Source organism: Taudactylus pleione, unplaced genomic scaffold, assembly GCF_031769625.1.
Source record: "Taudactylus pleione unplaced genomic scaffold, aTauple2 ptg000021l, whole genome shotgun sequence".
NCBI classification, from domain to species: Eukaryota; Metazoa; Chordata; class Amphibia; order Anura; family Myobatrachidae; genus Taudactylus; species Taudactylus pleione.
The window spans coordinates 17,300,893-17,313,835 of NW_028284423.1; the positions used below are offsets into that span (position 1 = coordinate 17,300,893).

A 12,943-nucleotide genomic window follows, 5' to 3' on the forward strand; every position below is an offset into this window, starting at 1 on the left:
TCCCAGCTTAAGTGCACATATTAAACATATCAGTAGGTACTCTACATTGACTCATTACTAGCTTATAGCATATGGTCTGTTTTTTTCCCCCATTTTCCAGTGTTTGAGAGCACATTGTTCAATTTGGCTTATTGGTGCAAATGACAATTTACAATCTTAAAGTGGGTACACTGGCATATCTACTGTTTCATTAAACAGGTGATATAGATCTACAGTGCATCGCCAGTGTGTACAGCGGATGTCTGAACATAGTCCACAGACATATCCAATCTGTTGCGCAGTACTGCAGATGGCCAATATATCTGAGAGACATATTGGTCATTGGCTGGTGTGTACAAGCAACCAGACGATCACCCGTACACATGCTGCAGGGACCCGGCCCAGAATAAGTGCCCACCCAGTTGAACTGTAAAGCCCGACACATCAGGCAGACGATTGGTAAGTGTATACACACTTACCCAGTCAGATACCTAGTGTGTAGAGCTTTAGTGTGTACCTAGCTGAAAGCCCTATGAGCCAGCTTGCCCAGGTAATAAAAACATTACAACATTCATTCAATCAAGTAAGAGACGAGCAGAGTATAACAGTAATATAAACTGCTTCCATGCATACAATTTAACTAGTTATTGAACAATGCACCATATGGTAAGATTTAGTTAACGGAGGCAATTCAATGTGAATTGAATAGCTCCGTGAGCAATTCAGTGCAGTGCGCTGTGTGGTCGGAGAATTGCCAGTTATCACACCTTAACAAGGGTGTTAAGGTGTGTTAACATGTATTCTCTGACCACAGTGCCGGGCGCGTGGCTGTCAACGCCGCGCTATGCAGACAGCTGCACACCCAGCACTTTGGTCGGATTTCTCCTCGCATCCCCAGGATGGTGCGAGAAGAAATCCTTAACGCACCCAAACAGCATAGTGGATTGAATAGCTGCGGGAGCTCCCTCCCATGGCTATTCAACATTGCGTTGAATTCCCCCATTATTCATGTGCGTGGAATATAGCCTTTCACCAATTACTGATGTCCTTATTGTAGAATAGTTATTAGTTTTAAAAGTTCTTATTTTGTGAGCTAGACCACTATTTGAGAATGCAGGCAGTGATTTCATAAACTGCATCTTATGAATATTTGTACACTACATGCGATGTCTTTGCTCACCATAACCACTCTATTCAATGTAATAAACAAATGCATGTCCACCATACAAATAAGTGAGAAAATTTCAAATTATATATAATTTTATTACAAAAAAGTTGCTAAAAAAAAAAAAGTTAGAAAAAAGTACAATGCACCAGGTCTACAGGACTAAAGTATATTGGGTATTGTTACCGGCATTGGGCTACCCTTAGAATCCATTAAATATGCAGAAAAATCCCACATCAGAAGCTTAACTCTAAACAGCCCTCCAGCAAATCCTTATATTAAAATATAGGTTATCCCTAAAGAATCACATTACCTATACACAAGTCTGTACAGTTTTTTTTCATAACCAAGCTAACAAAATGAGCTGCACATGAGTTCACATTCTTAGCAAACAACAAAAACGGGCTTCAACAATTTATACAGCAGGTAAATCATTCACTCATCATCTTCATCCTCCTCATCATCGTCTTCTTCGTCCTCCTCATCTTCATCCTCATCATCATCTACAGGTTCAACCTTCTTTTTAGAGCCTGCTGACCTGCCTGGGGCTTTCTTCCCAACATCACTGTTTCCTTTTGCCCGATATGCAGCAACATCCTAAAAAAATCCATAAATCAATCATTTAAAATGAATAATTACGCAGAAGGAAAGCATGAGATTTTCAATAACTGGAGATACAAGACTGGCCCACTTGCCTGATTTAACGTTACATGCTAGATGTACGAGGCAGCAACACCTGGCCATCGGGCAACCCATGAGAGGCTCAGATGAGCCATCACCCACTCTACTTACTACATGCATCACATACCGCTGCAGAACAAGTACAATCAGTAAGTGCTTGCAGCACAGCCTAATGGTTAGCGTTACTGCCTCACAACACTGAGGTAATGGGTTCGATTCCCACTACGGCCCTGTGTGGAGTTTGTATATTTTCCCTGTGCGCGTGGGTTTCCTCCCACACTCCAAAAATATACTTGTAGGTTAATTGGCTCCCCACACATGTGTGTGAGCATGTGGTAGGGAATATAGATTGTAAGCTCCACTGGGGCAGGGACAGATGTGCATGGTAAGATATGCTCTGTAAAGCGCTGCAGAATATGTGTGCACTATATAAATAACTGGTAATAATACCTTCTCATATTTCTCCTTTAGTTTTCCTGCTTTCTGCTCAAATGGCTGTTTGTCTTTCGGTGTCTGCTCAGCCCACAACTCTCCCAATTTCTTAGCGGTATCTCCAATTGTCAGACCGGGACTTTCACTTTTTATTTGGGGCCGGTGCTCAGAGCAGAAGAGGAAAAATGCAGATCTGTAAGCAGACAAAACAAAGTATGAATATATATATATTTTTTTTTTTTTAAATCTACACTTTATACTGCCCAGATACCCATGGAAGAGGCTGCTAGACACTGGAACCAAAATGCTAGATACTCACGGGGGACGTTTTGGTGCATTGGGGTCCTTCTTCTTCTTCTTCCCCTTCATCTCGCTCTTTGGGGGAATGTAGTTCTTCATTTCCCTTTCATAACGGGCTTTGTCACCCTTAGCCAGGTCTTCAAACTTTCCCTTTTCCTTTGCAGACATAGTCTTAAGGGGGAAATAAAGAAACACTCCCCGATCAGATACAAGTAGAGATGTCTTGTTTTTTTTTTTTTTTTTTTTAAATAAGAAATGTTACAAAACCTGCACATAACTATGTAGCAATATCTAAAGATCAATTATGTAATATTAAATCTATCACGCACCTACTAGAAAAACTATTTCTTTACATTTTCTATGATTACATAAACATTACAGAGCTGTAGGGTAAGAAGCCGACAAATGGCTGCCACTCACCTTCCATCGCTCTGAGCACTTCTTTGAAAACTCTGCAAAGTTGACGGAGGAGTCCGGGTGCTTCTTCTTGTGCTCCTCCCGGCACGTCTGCACGAAGTAGGCATAGGAGGACATCTTGCCCCGCGGCTTGTTGGGATCGCCCTTACCCATGTTGAACCTGCAGTAGGGAGACAGGCACACGGGTCAGCTACAGAGAAAGCCCGGGAAAGGTGGGCAGGGCGGGAGCAGGGAGGGGCCGGCACCAGGAAGTAGCTGCGAGGGGCTGGGCCGGCTCAGTAACAGCGTCGCCGCTTGGCTTCCCGCCCAAATCACACGTCTTTCCGACACCCTAACCGGGGGAGGGGAGAGCACCGGCACACGAGGGGTTACAGGAGCCACGGTGACCGCGCGCGGCACCACGTGACCAGACGCCACTTTACCACTCCCTAGTCCCCGTGACACCCGCGCGGCGTAGCTGAGGCACGCGGCCACCCACCGACACCATGCGGCTAACTTCAGGCCGCTCATACCGTACCGCCGCCGGTACCCCAAAGCGTGACCGGGGCCAGTCAGGCCCAGCGATCTTAGAGCTGAATAAAGAGTATTAGCCCAGAATTACCACATGCGGCCCATAGAGAGCTTAGAGACCAAGGAGAGATAGTGAGGAAAAGTTAGTAAATAGAGCGAGTTACCGGCCACACAGCACGAGCAGCTGTAAGCCTAAGACTGAGGCAGGGGAAAGCGCGCCACACTAACCTGAGTTGTAAGATAGCAGAGAGTGACCGATCCGGGTGTGTTCCTGTACTCAAATGGTATAGCTGGGACGCAATACAGCCTCTTGTTTTCCACACTTGGGTCTCTCACAGCAGCTTGATAAGCAGCCTCGCAGCACTCGCCCCTGCACGCTCATTGGCCACTCGGTGCATTTCGGAAGCACAGAAGCCGCGCCCCCCGGGCCTCACTGGTTCACAATGTTTACTGCGTCGCCGGGAGGGCGGGGTAGTGACTCCTAGCATGTTTGTAGAGAGATCCCGCCCACGTCTCTCAGCAGTAGGAGGAGCAGAAACGGTCAGAGGACTCCTCTAGCTGGAACCGGTTACAGGGAGCTGGGCGGGCTCCCACCTATGATTGGCTCAGATGGGTAGTTTTAAAATTCGCGGGTGATTTTCTGATTGGCCGACGCTAAGTATCCAAGCGTTGATTGGTCGCGGGCGGGATGTGCCTCGTGATTTGAAAAACTACAAGTTGTAGAACGTGCGCTGGGTATAGTGTGTGTGATACTGACTGAGAGAAGCGGGCGGCGGCGGCGGCGGCGGCGGCCATTGTGTGTAGCTAATCCCCGGTCCCGCTCCCAGGCAGCCGGGTTACCTAATGTGTGTACTGGGGAGGTGTATAACCGCCTGTGCTACACAGAGCATGGTGTGAGCGGCGCCCGGGCAGCATACATGTATATGGTATACTCTGCCGCCTATGGTGTGTGCTGGTTCTGGAGAAGCAGTAACTACATGCCAGCTGCAGGGACGAGAAGGCATCTAGTCCAGCACATGGCTGTCTGTACCCACAGTCCTGCAGCAGCGATTATGTGCGTTACTGTTGTTCTATATGTAACATGCCTGTGCTGCATTTGATTATGCATGTTATGCCTGTCCTCCATGGGATTCCTCTCTCTCTGATGGTGGGTGTAAATATGTTACAGTGGAGTTGGAAAACCCTACTCCCTGACAACAGCAACCTCATCAGTGTGTGTGTATGTATGTATATATAATATATATATATACACACACACACACACACTGATGAGGTTGCTGTTAGATTTTTTAACCATGTTCCTTACAGTAGATATGTAATAAATGACCCTGGTCTGATTTATCTGACCAGAGGCTGCTTTGTTCATCTCATGTTGAAAAATGTGCACTGTATCCTCTGGTAGCAAAGCTAATGGGGATGGATGGACACTGGGAATAAAATGTAGCATCTGAAAACAGTTCTGACATTGGAATTCAGACCTAATTCCACACACACACATCCCCCCTGTGATCTTTGGCTCAATGGAGAAGAGAAAGGGTTGGGAAAAACCAAAGCAGTTAGAGTGTTTGAGACAAAGGCCTCAGGTAATACTAGTCTGGGAATTACAATTTGCATAAAAATGACATCCACCACTTCTAAATGAACATGGGAAATGCATCCCACTGTAGTACTACTATATTGATAATATTTCAGCTACAAAGGCTCAATATTACTACTGTAACTTAGGTGCCTAAATATCAAGTCCAACTTTCATAAAATAATGCAGGCACAGTGCATGCGCAGTTTCAGATTCCTCTGGAGGAGTCTTTCACATTCTCCAGTATGCCGGGCAGTAAATTGTTAATACATAGATGGGGCATTTTTATAAAAAAAAGTCCATTGTTAGATGGACCGTTAATTATCACGGCAGTGCCATGATTATTAATACATAAGCATCATACCCACTGGTGATTTACTTTTGTTTGAAATTATACAGGTTCACACTTGAAAAAGGACAAGGAGCTCCTTCAGACCCGCTCGCTAGATGCGTTCGCTCGCACCCTGCGTTTGCAAATCCAGCGCACGCCCACTATGTCTTGGTGTGCAATCACTTTGTGTAAGCAGACGACCACCAGCCACTTATAAGATGCCCACTTGAGCACGTCACCTGGAAATGCATGAAAACATTGGTAAATCGACCACCATCGCATGCGATCGCAGCGCTTGAGGTTGACTATACCGTGCCTCAAGCACTGCGATCACTTCAGTGTGAAATACAACCAAGTGACGTGTACTATGACACTGCCTTTTAATTATGCATGCCTCTGAAATGGCTTTGAGACGCTCAGGCATGCCTGCGTTCGCACCTCCACTCTCCCGTTTCTAGCAGACAGCCCCTGTCACCACCCACAAACAGCTTCTCCTGTCACTCACTGTGCTGGGCTGTCTATGCGCAGCGAGCGTACGCTTCCCGATCTCTCGCTCTGCTTCGCGCATTGCGATGCATGTGCAGGTTGCATAAATTGGGCCAGCTTTGTGCAATCGCATCCTAGCAAGCGGTTCTGAATCAGCTCCATAGTACCCAAAACACGTTAAGTGGGACTCCCCTGTTGGATCCAGAACCACTGTTTACTATTGCTGTGTCCCTGGGGATGAATTTCTTCCTGGTGACGATTTTGTAATGTATTCTGGAAATTAGATTTTGTAATGTATTTTTACTATCTACATCCTGTAGGCACAATACCAAATGTGGATATGGATGGGTTATGTTTTTATGTTAATTTTATATGTCGATTGTTTATTAAATATATTTTCATACGCAGTGTTGCACTATTGGAAGTCTATTTTTATCTTTTCATAGTTAGTTATTTATTAACAGTTTCTTATATAGCGCAGCATATTCCATTGCGCTTTACAATTGGAAACAACATTTATAGAACAAAACTGGGTAGTAACAGACAGAGATAAATGTAAGAGGGCCCTGCTTGAAAGCTTACAATCTATAGGGAAATAGGTGTTAATACACAAGGATAGGTGATGCAAATTGGTCAAGCCAGATTGCAGAGGTTATTGCTGAGCTGTATGATCCAGTCACTCAGGAAAGTTGGCCTAGGGTTAGGAGGATGTGAAAGTGAGGAAAGAGAAAATATGTGAGGTTATGTGTAAACCAGAGGTTCCCAAATGCGGTCCTCAAGGCTCCCCAACAGTTCAGGTTTTAGAGATATCCATGGTTGAGCACAGGTGACTTAATTTAGTGCCTCAGTCAATTTGATTTAACCACCTGTGCTCAATCATGGATATCTCTAACACCTGATCTATTGAGGACCTCGTTTGGGAACCTCTGGTGTAGACTGTAATGGGGCCCATACATCAGCGACGGATTCCCGCGATGCTGCAACCTGGCATCGCAGGATCACAGAAATCCAACATGTTGGATTTCGGTGATTTGATGATCGCAATCAAAAAATGATCGCAATTGTCAAATCGCTGACATTTAACATGACAAATGTCTGCTATCCGGCGACGGATCGCAGTACATCGATGGTGGGAGGTCGGCATTTCCCATCGCATTGCCGGATCACGACAAACAGTCGCTGATGTATAGGCACCTTAAGAAGAGATGTTATTAGGGAATCTATGAAGGTTATGTGGGCGGTTCTGGGATCTGATAAGCTTGTCTGAAGAGGTGAGTTTTCAGGGAAAGCTAGTAAGGTTGGAGACTAGCGGAAAGTCTTATTGTGCGTGGGAGGGCATTCCACAGAGTGGGTGCATCCCGAAAAAAGTCCTGTAACCATGCATGGGAACAAGTAATGCGTGTGGATGAGAGATTATTTATTACCAGTTATTTATATAGCGCACACATATTCCGCAGCGCTTTACAGAGAATATCTTACCATTCACATCAGTCCCTGCCCCAGTGGAGCTTACACTCTATATTCCCTACCACATGCTCACACACATACACACTAGGGTCAATTTTGGGAGGAGCCAATTAACCTACCAGTATATTTTTGGAGTGTGGGAGGAAACCGGAGTACCCGGAGGAAACCCACGCAAGCACAGGGAGAATATACAAACTCCACACAGTTAGGGCCGTAATGGGAATCGAACCCATGACCTCAGTGCTGTGAGGCAGTAACGCTAACCTTTACACCGTCTGTGCTGCCCCGTTTGTTAATGCAGTTTGGTTAATACCTTTATGCGTAAGTAAAAGTATTTTATATTGAATACGGTAGAAGACCGGTAACCAGTGGAGGGACCGACAGAGTGGATCAGCAGACAATGAACATTAGTGGAAGGTCAGCCTCGCAACTGCATTCAAAATGGATTGTAGCGGCAAGAGTCTGTTTTTTTAGAAGACCAATAAGGAGATTATTGCAGTTGTCAATGCGTGAAATAACGAGTACATGGATTAAAGTTTTTTCAGTGTTTTGTGTAAGATATGGAAGAAGTTTGGATGTTTTTTTAGATGTATGTAACATGATTTTGAGACGGATTGAATGTGGGGAACAAAGAACAGTTCAGAGTCAAGGATGACTCCTAGGCAGCGGGTTTGTGGGGTGGGGTTGATTGTCGAGTTGTCAACATTTATAGAGATATCAGGTTGGTAACTACTATTGGCTGGTGGAAATATATTAATTCTGTTTTGGATATATTAAGTTTGAGGTAGAGATATGCCATCCAAGATGAAAGGGCAGAAAGACATTCAGTGACATGGACCAGCACAGATAGTGACAAATCTGGGGGAGGATAGGTAGATAGAGTATCATCTGCGTACAGATGATACTGAAAACCAAAAGAGCTGATTAGTTTACAAAGAGAGGTGGTATAGATTGAGAAAAGCAGAGGACCCAAGACTGAGCCTTGCGGTACTCTTAACTGGTAGAGTAGCGAAAAGGAGGCAGAATCAGAAAAGCAAACAGTAAAAGAGGATTAGATAATATGAGAACCAAGAAAGGGCTGTGTCCTGAAGACCTAGAGATTGTAGTGTTTGAATGAGAAGAGTGGTCAACAGTGTCAAAGGCAGCAAATAGATCTAGAAGAATAAGAAGTGAGCAATGGCCCTTGGTCATCAGATCATTCACTACAGTAGTCAATGCTGTTTATGGTTATGAGAAATTGCCTATGTTGTGATGACATATAGAAGAATATTGTGAATTACTGTGGTGTATTCATTACCAAGAGGATATTACTATAAGAGCTGAGGATTACATGTTCTCCAGGGGAGTGCCAAAGTAGATTTATATCCTTATTCAAGATTTTGTTTAAAATTAACAAAATGTTCACTAAGGGGTAAATTTACTAAGCTCTGTGTTTGCACCATGTCTGTCCATTTTTAAACACAGGTATGAATGATCAGAATGAGGAGGGTTTTTTTTTTTAAATATATTTGGGAATTTACTAAGCTCCAGTGTTTCTCAGGATCGTGTTTTCTGATGGCCGCTGATTGGCTGTGACCCTCATGGCTGTTGATTGACAGTCACAAAGGTCACAGCCAATCAGCGGCTGCTAACTGTAGAGCGGTCTCTGATTGGCTGGCGGACCCAGTTAATGACAGAAACCACGCAGTATCTGTCATTGACCGGTGTAGAGCTGTTAACACATGCATCTCAACATGTCCGATGACTCGGGAAAAATAACTTTTTGTCTTTACAATACCCGTCGAGACTATTGGAGCGACGCCAGGAGGTAGGTGAGTATTGGATATTTTATTCACAGGTAAACCGTGGGAATTTTACTTGGAGAAGGAGACTGACCATCTGGCAGAAGGTAAGTGTGTGTGAGTGTTTGTGAGTGTGTTAGGTATGTATTAAAGTTATAATTTCCATGGTGTGTGTGCACAATCTTTTTTTACAATTTTTTTTTGCAGTGTGTAGTTCCACAAGTGCCAAAGGGCAGGCACGCTGGCACCAGCAGTTCCACTGGAAAAAAACAATAGTACCAATCTCCCCTGAGATCCCCGGCTTGTGCTGACTAGCTTGGGGTGTAAATGGTTTGGCTGGGCAGACCCGGTGATAGGGTCCCCAGGCTGTGGTAGTACACCCCAGCTAGATTTGAGCCCGATGCTGGTTATAAAAATAGAGGGAGCCCCTCGCCATTTTTTTTCCTTTATTTTTAAAACCATGAGCCCAGTGCTGGTTCCTGAAATACGGGGGAATCCTGCACATTTTCCCCCCTGTTTTTTTAGAACCAGGACTGGCTCAGTAGCCCGGTGCTGGTTATGCTTTGGGAAGGGGGCATGTCATTTATTTTTTAATTTAACAATAAAATACATGGATCACACTGATGTTTCTGCTAGATACGCTGCTCAGGAGGGGGTCTATTTGTAAGTTCTATTTTTACACAGTTCTTGGTTTTATTACACTGGGCCATTCCGTGTGAAATCAACACAATTTTTGTTAAAATATTACCTCACCAGCTCAGATTTTGTTCAAATTTGGTACATGGAGAGTATATATGCAGTTTTCAAAAATCTGTCAAAAGCGCACAAGCAGCATACAGCATACCCTCCAACATTTCAAATATAGAAAACGGTACAGGGGGCGTGACCATAAATAAAGGGGGCGTGGTAAATTCTAAAGGGGGCGGGTATGTGATCATCCAGAAGCCCTAGCTCAACCTCACTGCTCTCTGGCCTTGTCTCGCGGGATGATGACGTCATCATCTCGCGAGACTTTGACTGGAGAAGCTCCCAAAAAACAACTGAGACTGAGCGCTAATTCGGCATACAGACGACGGAGCCGCCTGTTACTCGGCAGCGCTGCGGGAATCTATGTCCCCGCAGCGCTGCTATAGAATTCAGGAGATTGTACTACTCATCCGGTACAATCGGTACAGACCCTGTTTGCCGGTATAGACCATAAAAAAACGGTACTGTAACGGCCAAATCGGTATTGTTGGAGGGTCTGATACAGTATATTCAAATCGCCATAGAAGCTCTCCTAATTAAGCTAGACAGGTGGGAGTGGTGTCATTTTACTGTGATTTACAACACAATAGACTTTGTGAGGAAAAACTTTTCCAAATTCAAACCGAAATTTTTATCATGATTATCTCAAAAAGTGCATCGACAAAAAAGTTCAACAAATTTCTGTAAATCTATACTAATGTTAAATGTTTTTAAAAATGTAAAAGTGGGAGGATAATGGGTTCACAGTTAAAAATTATTTTAAACAGGAGTAGGCACTACGTTGAAAAATCAGGGCCTACTTTTAAATCCAATTATATGATGGAACAACACTCAATATTTGAATTAAATGTAAATTATCTTAATTTTTGTCAATATCTACATGTGAGAATATATAATATAGATATTATATATTCTCACATGTAGAGATTGTCAAAAAGTAATTAAGAGAATTTACAAAAATTCAAATATTGTAGGCCTAATTATAAAAGTTCCTATATGACTATTAACTGAAAACAATGAATAATGCTTGCAAGAAAATAAATAATGATCTTCAATAATGTTAATGCATTGTTTATGAATCATGCTCATGAATCAATGGTCAGGAATCATGCTCAGTATTGCAGGACAGTTTGTAGCATGTCTGTGCAAGAAAAACTTCACAAATTTGTGTTGTCACAAGCTGGACTTCGATGTTGAGGCCGATTGGCATTTTTCGGCCACGGCGCATGGGAAAGGCCCGTGTGATGGAGCTGGCGGCTCAGTCAAGAGACTGGCAGCTAGAGCCAGCCTACAACGTCCATATGAGAACCAAATCCTCACACCTCTCCAACTTTATGAATGGGCAGTAGAAAATATATCTGGAATTAATTTGACATTCACAAAGCAAGAAGAGTATATTGAGTCTGAAACATTTTTGAATTATCATTTCAGCCAGTCAGTAACTATTCAGGGAACACAACAGTACCATGCTTTTAAACCTGTTGATTCAAGTACATCAAAAATATCTGTGAAAACCTTTTCTAAAGCTAAAATATCATCTACAGTATTCATTACAAAATCTCTATACAAACTCCAGTTGACATAAATAAATGGCTATATATCCGTTGTGTATAACAAGAAATGGTGGCTTGCTTATGTGATGGACAAGAATGAAGATGAAGACGAATTAAAAGTGAACTTCATCCAGCTGGACCTTCACCATCATTCTATCCAAGGAAGCCTGATGTACTGGGTGTGGTATAAGAGATAGACAGTAATTAGTTAGACAATGTCTAGAGAGACACCAGATGTTAGACAGTCAATAGTTAGACAGGGGGAAAAGTTAGACACAAACAAAAGTCAGACACATTACAGTTAGACATGTAAAAAGTTCGACAGGTACAAAAGGTCGACAGGGTCAAAAGTTCAACATGAAAATGGTTGATACAAAAATGGTCGACAATTTTTATTTATTTTTTAAGCCCTACTCTTCACCCTAACTCTAACCCTCCCCTTGGTGTCTAACCATCTGGGTAAGTGCCTAACCATCCAGTAAGTGCCTAAACCTAATCCTAAAAAAAAAGTGTCGACCATTTTTGTGTTGATCTTTTTCATGTCGAACTTTTGTCCCTGTCGATCTTTTGTACCTGTCGAACTTGTTACATGTCTAACTTTAGAGTGTCTGACTTTTGTCTGTGTCGAACTTTTATCCTTGTCTAACTATTAACTGTCTAACATCTGGTGTGTATCTAGACATTGTCTAACTAATTACTGTCTGTCTATAGTCCGGAACCCGTTTCCTGATGTCACTTTAAAAACCACTGAGGCATTGTCAAACTATCTTAAGCTAACATTGTTAACTGACTAATACAATGTCAAGTATTTCTATTCAACTTGAATTATATAATGAAACTAATGAAGCCATCAAATCTATTATTACCTATTACTACTTGTAATACACTCGACTTTTTTGAATAAACTACCTTGCTTTAAAATTATGATTAACAATGAACCCATTATCCTCCCACTTTTAAATGTTGACAAACATTTAACATTAGTATAGACTGATTCCAGAAATTTTTTGAACTTTTTTGTCGACGCACTTTTTGAGATAAATATCAAAAATTTCAGTTTGAATTTGGAAAAAGTTTTTCCTCACAAAGCCTATTGTGTTGTATATTATAGGAAAGGGCATAAAAACAGTAAAATGATACCACTCCCACCTCTTAATTAGGAGAGCTGCAATTTGAAAATATGCTGGTTGTGCATTTTTGACAGATTTTTGAAAACTACATATTTTGGAAACGGCATGATATATTTAAATAATATTTTGTATTTTTCTTAGACTACATATTGTGATATCATGGGAGTAATTAGCTCGGCAGAGGGTGGATTGGTGCAGTGTTTAGGTGCTTAATGAGGGTCCACACACAGCTTTCAAGTAAATAAATGATGCTTTAATTTCCAGCATGGAAAGTCAGGAAACAAACAGAAAATAATAAACAACCTAGCCCCTATTTAGGGCATCTAACTCACTTCTTGAACCCTCTCTAGAAGGGTGCAGCTAATCTGCCAATAAAGTCTCAGCCTGC

General features: G+C 42.6%; 1 protein-coding gene across 1 annotated transcript; it reads right to left on the bottom strand.

The window, feature by feature from the left end:
• Positions 1 to 1,221: 1,221 nt before the first annotated feature.
• Positions 1,222 to 3,837, bottom strand: HMGB2 (high mobility group box 2). Its single transcript, XM_088448465.1, has 5 exons — positions 3,713 to 3,837; positions 2,978 to 3,134; positions 2,577 to 2,728; positions 2,276 to 2,450; positions 1,222 to 1,741 (listed from the first exon to the last, which is right to left on the bottom strand). Exons 2-5 carry the CDS (start codon positions 3,125 to 3,127, stop codon positions 1,580 to 1,582), a joined length of 639 nt encoding a protein of 212 aa, XP_088304591.1. The 5' UTR covers positions 3,128 to 3,134; positions 3,713 to 3,837; the 3' UTR covers positions 1,222 to 1,579.
• Positions 3,838 to 12,943: the final 9,106 nt, after the last annotated feature.

Bases quoted from the DNA above. Each gene is read 5' to 3' on its own strand.
- HMGB2 (XM_088448465.1), bottom strand. From the start codon at position 3,127: ATGGGTAAGGGCGATCCCAACAAGCCGCGGGGCAAGATGTCCTCCTAT. The intron at 2,729-2,977 runs GTGAGTGGCAGC...TTCCCCCTTAAG, and splicing joins AGTGCTCAGAGCGATGGAAG to ACTATGTCTGCAAAGGAAAA. The intron at 1,742-2,275 runs GTATTATTACCA...GGATTTTTTTAG, and splicing joins TAAAGGAGAAATATGAGAAG to GATGTTGCTGCATATCGGGC.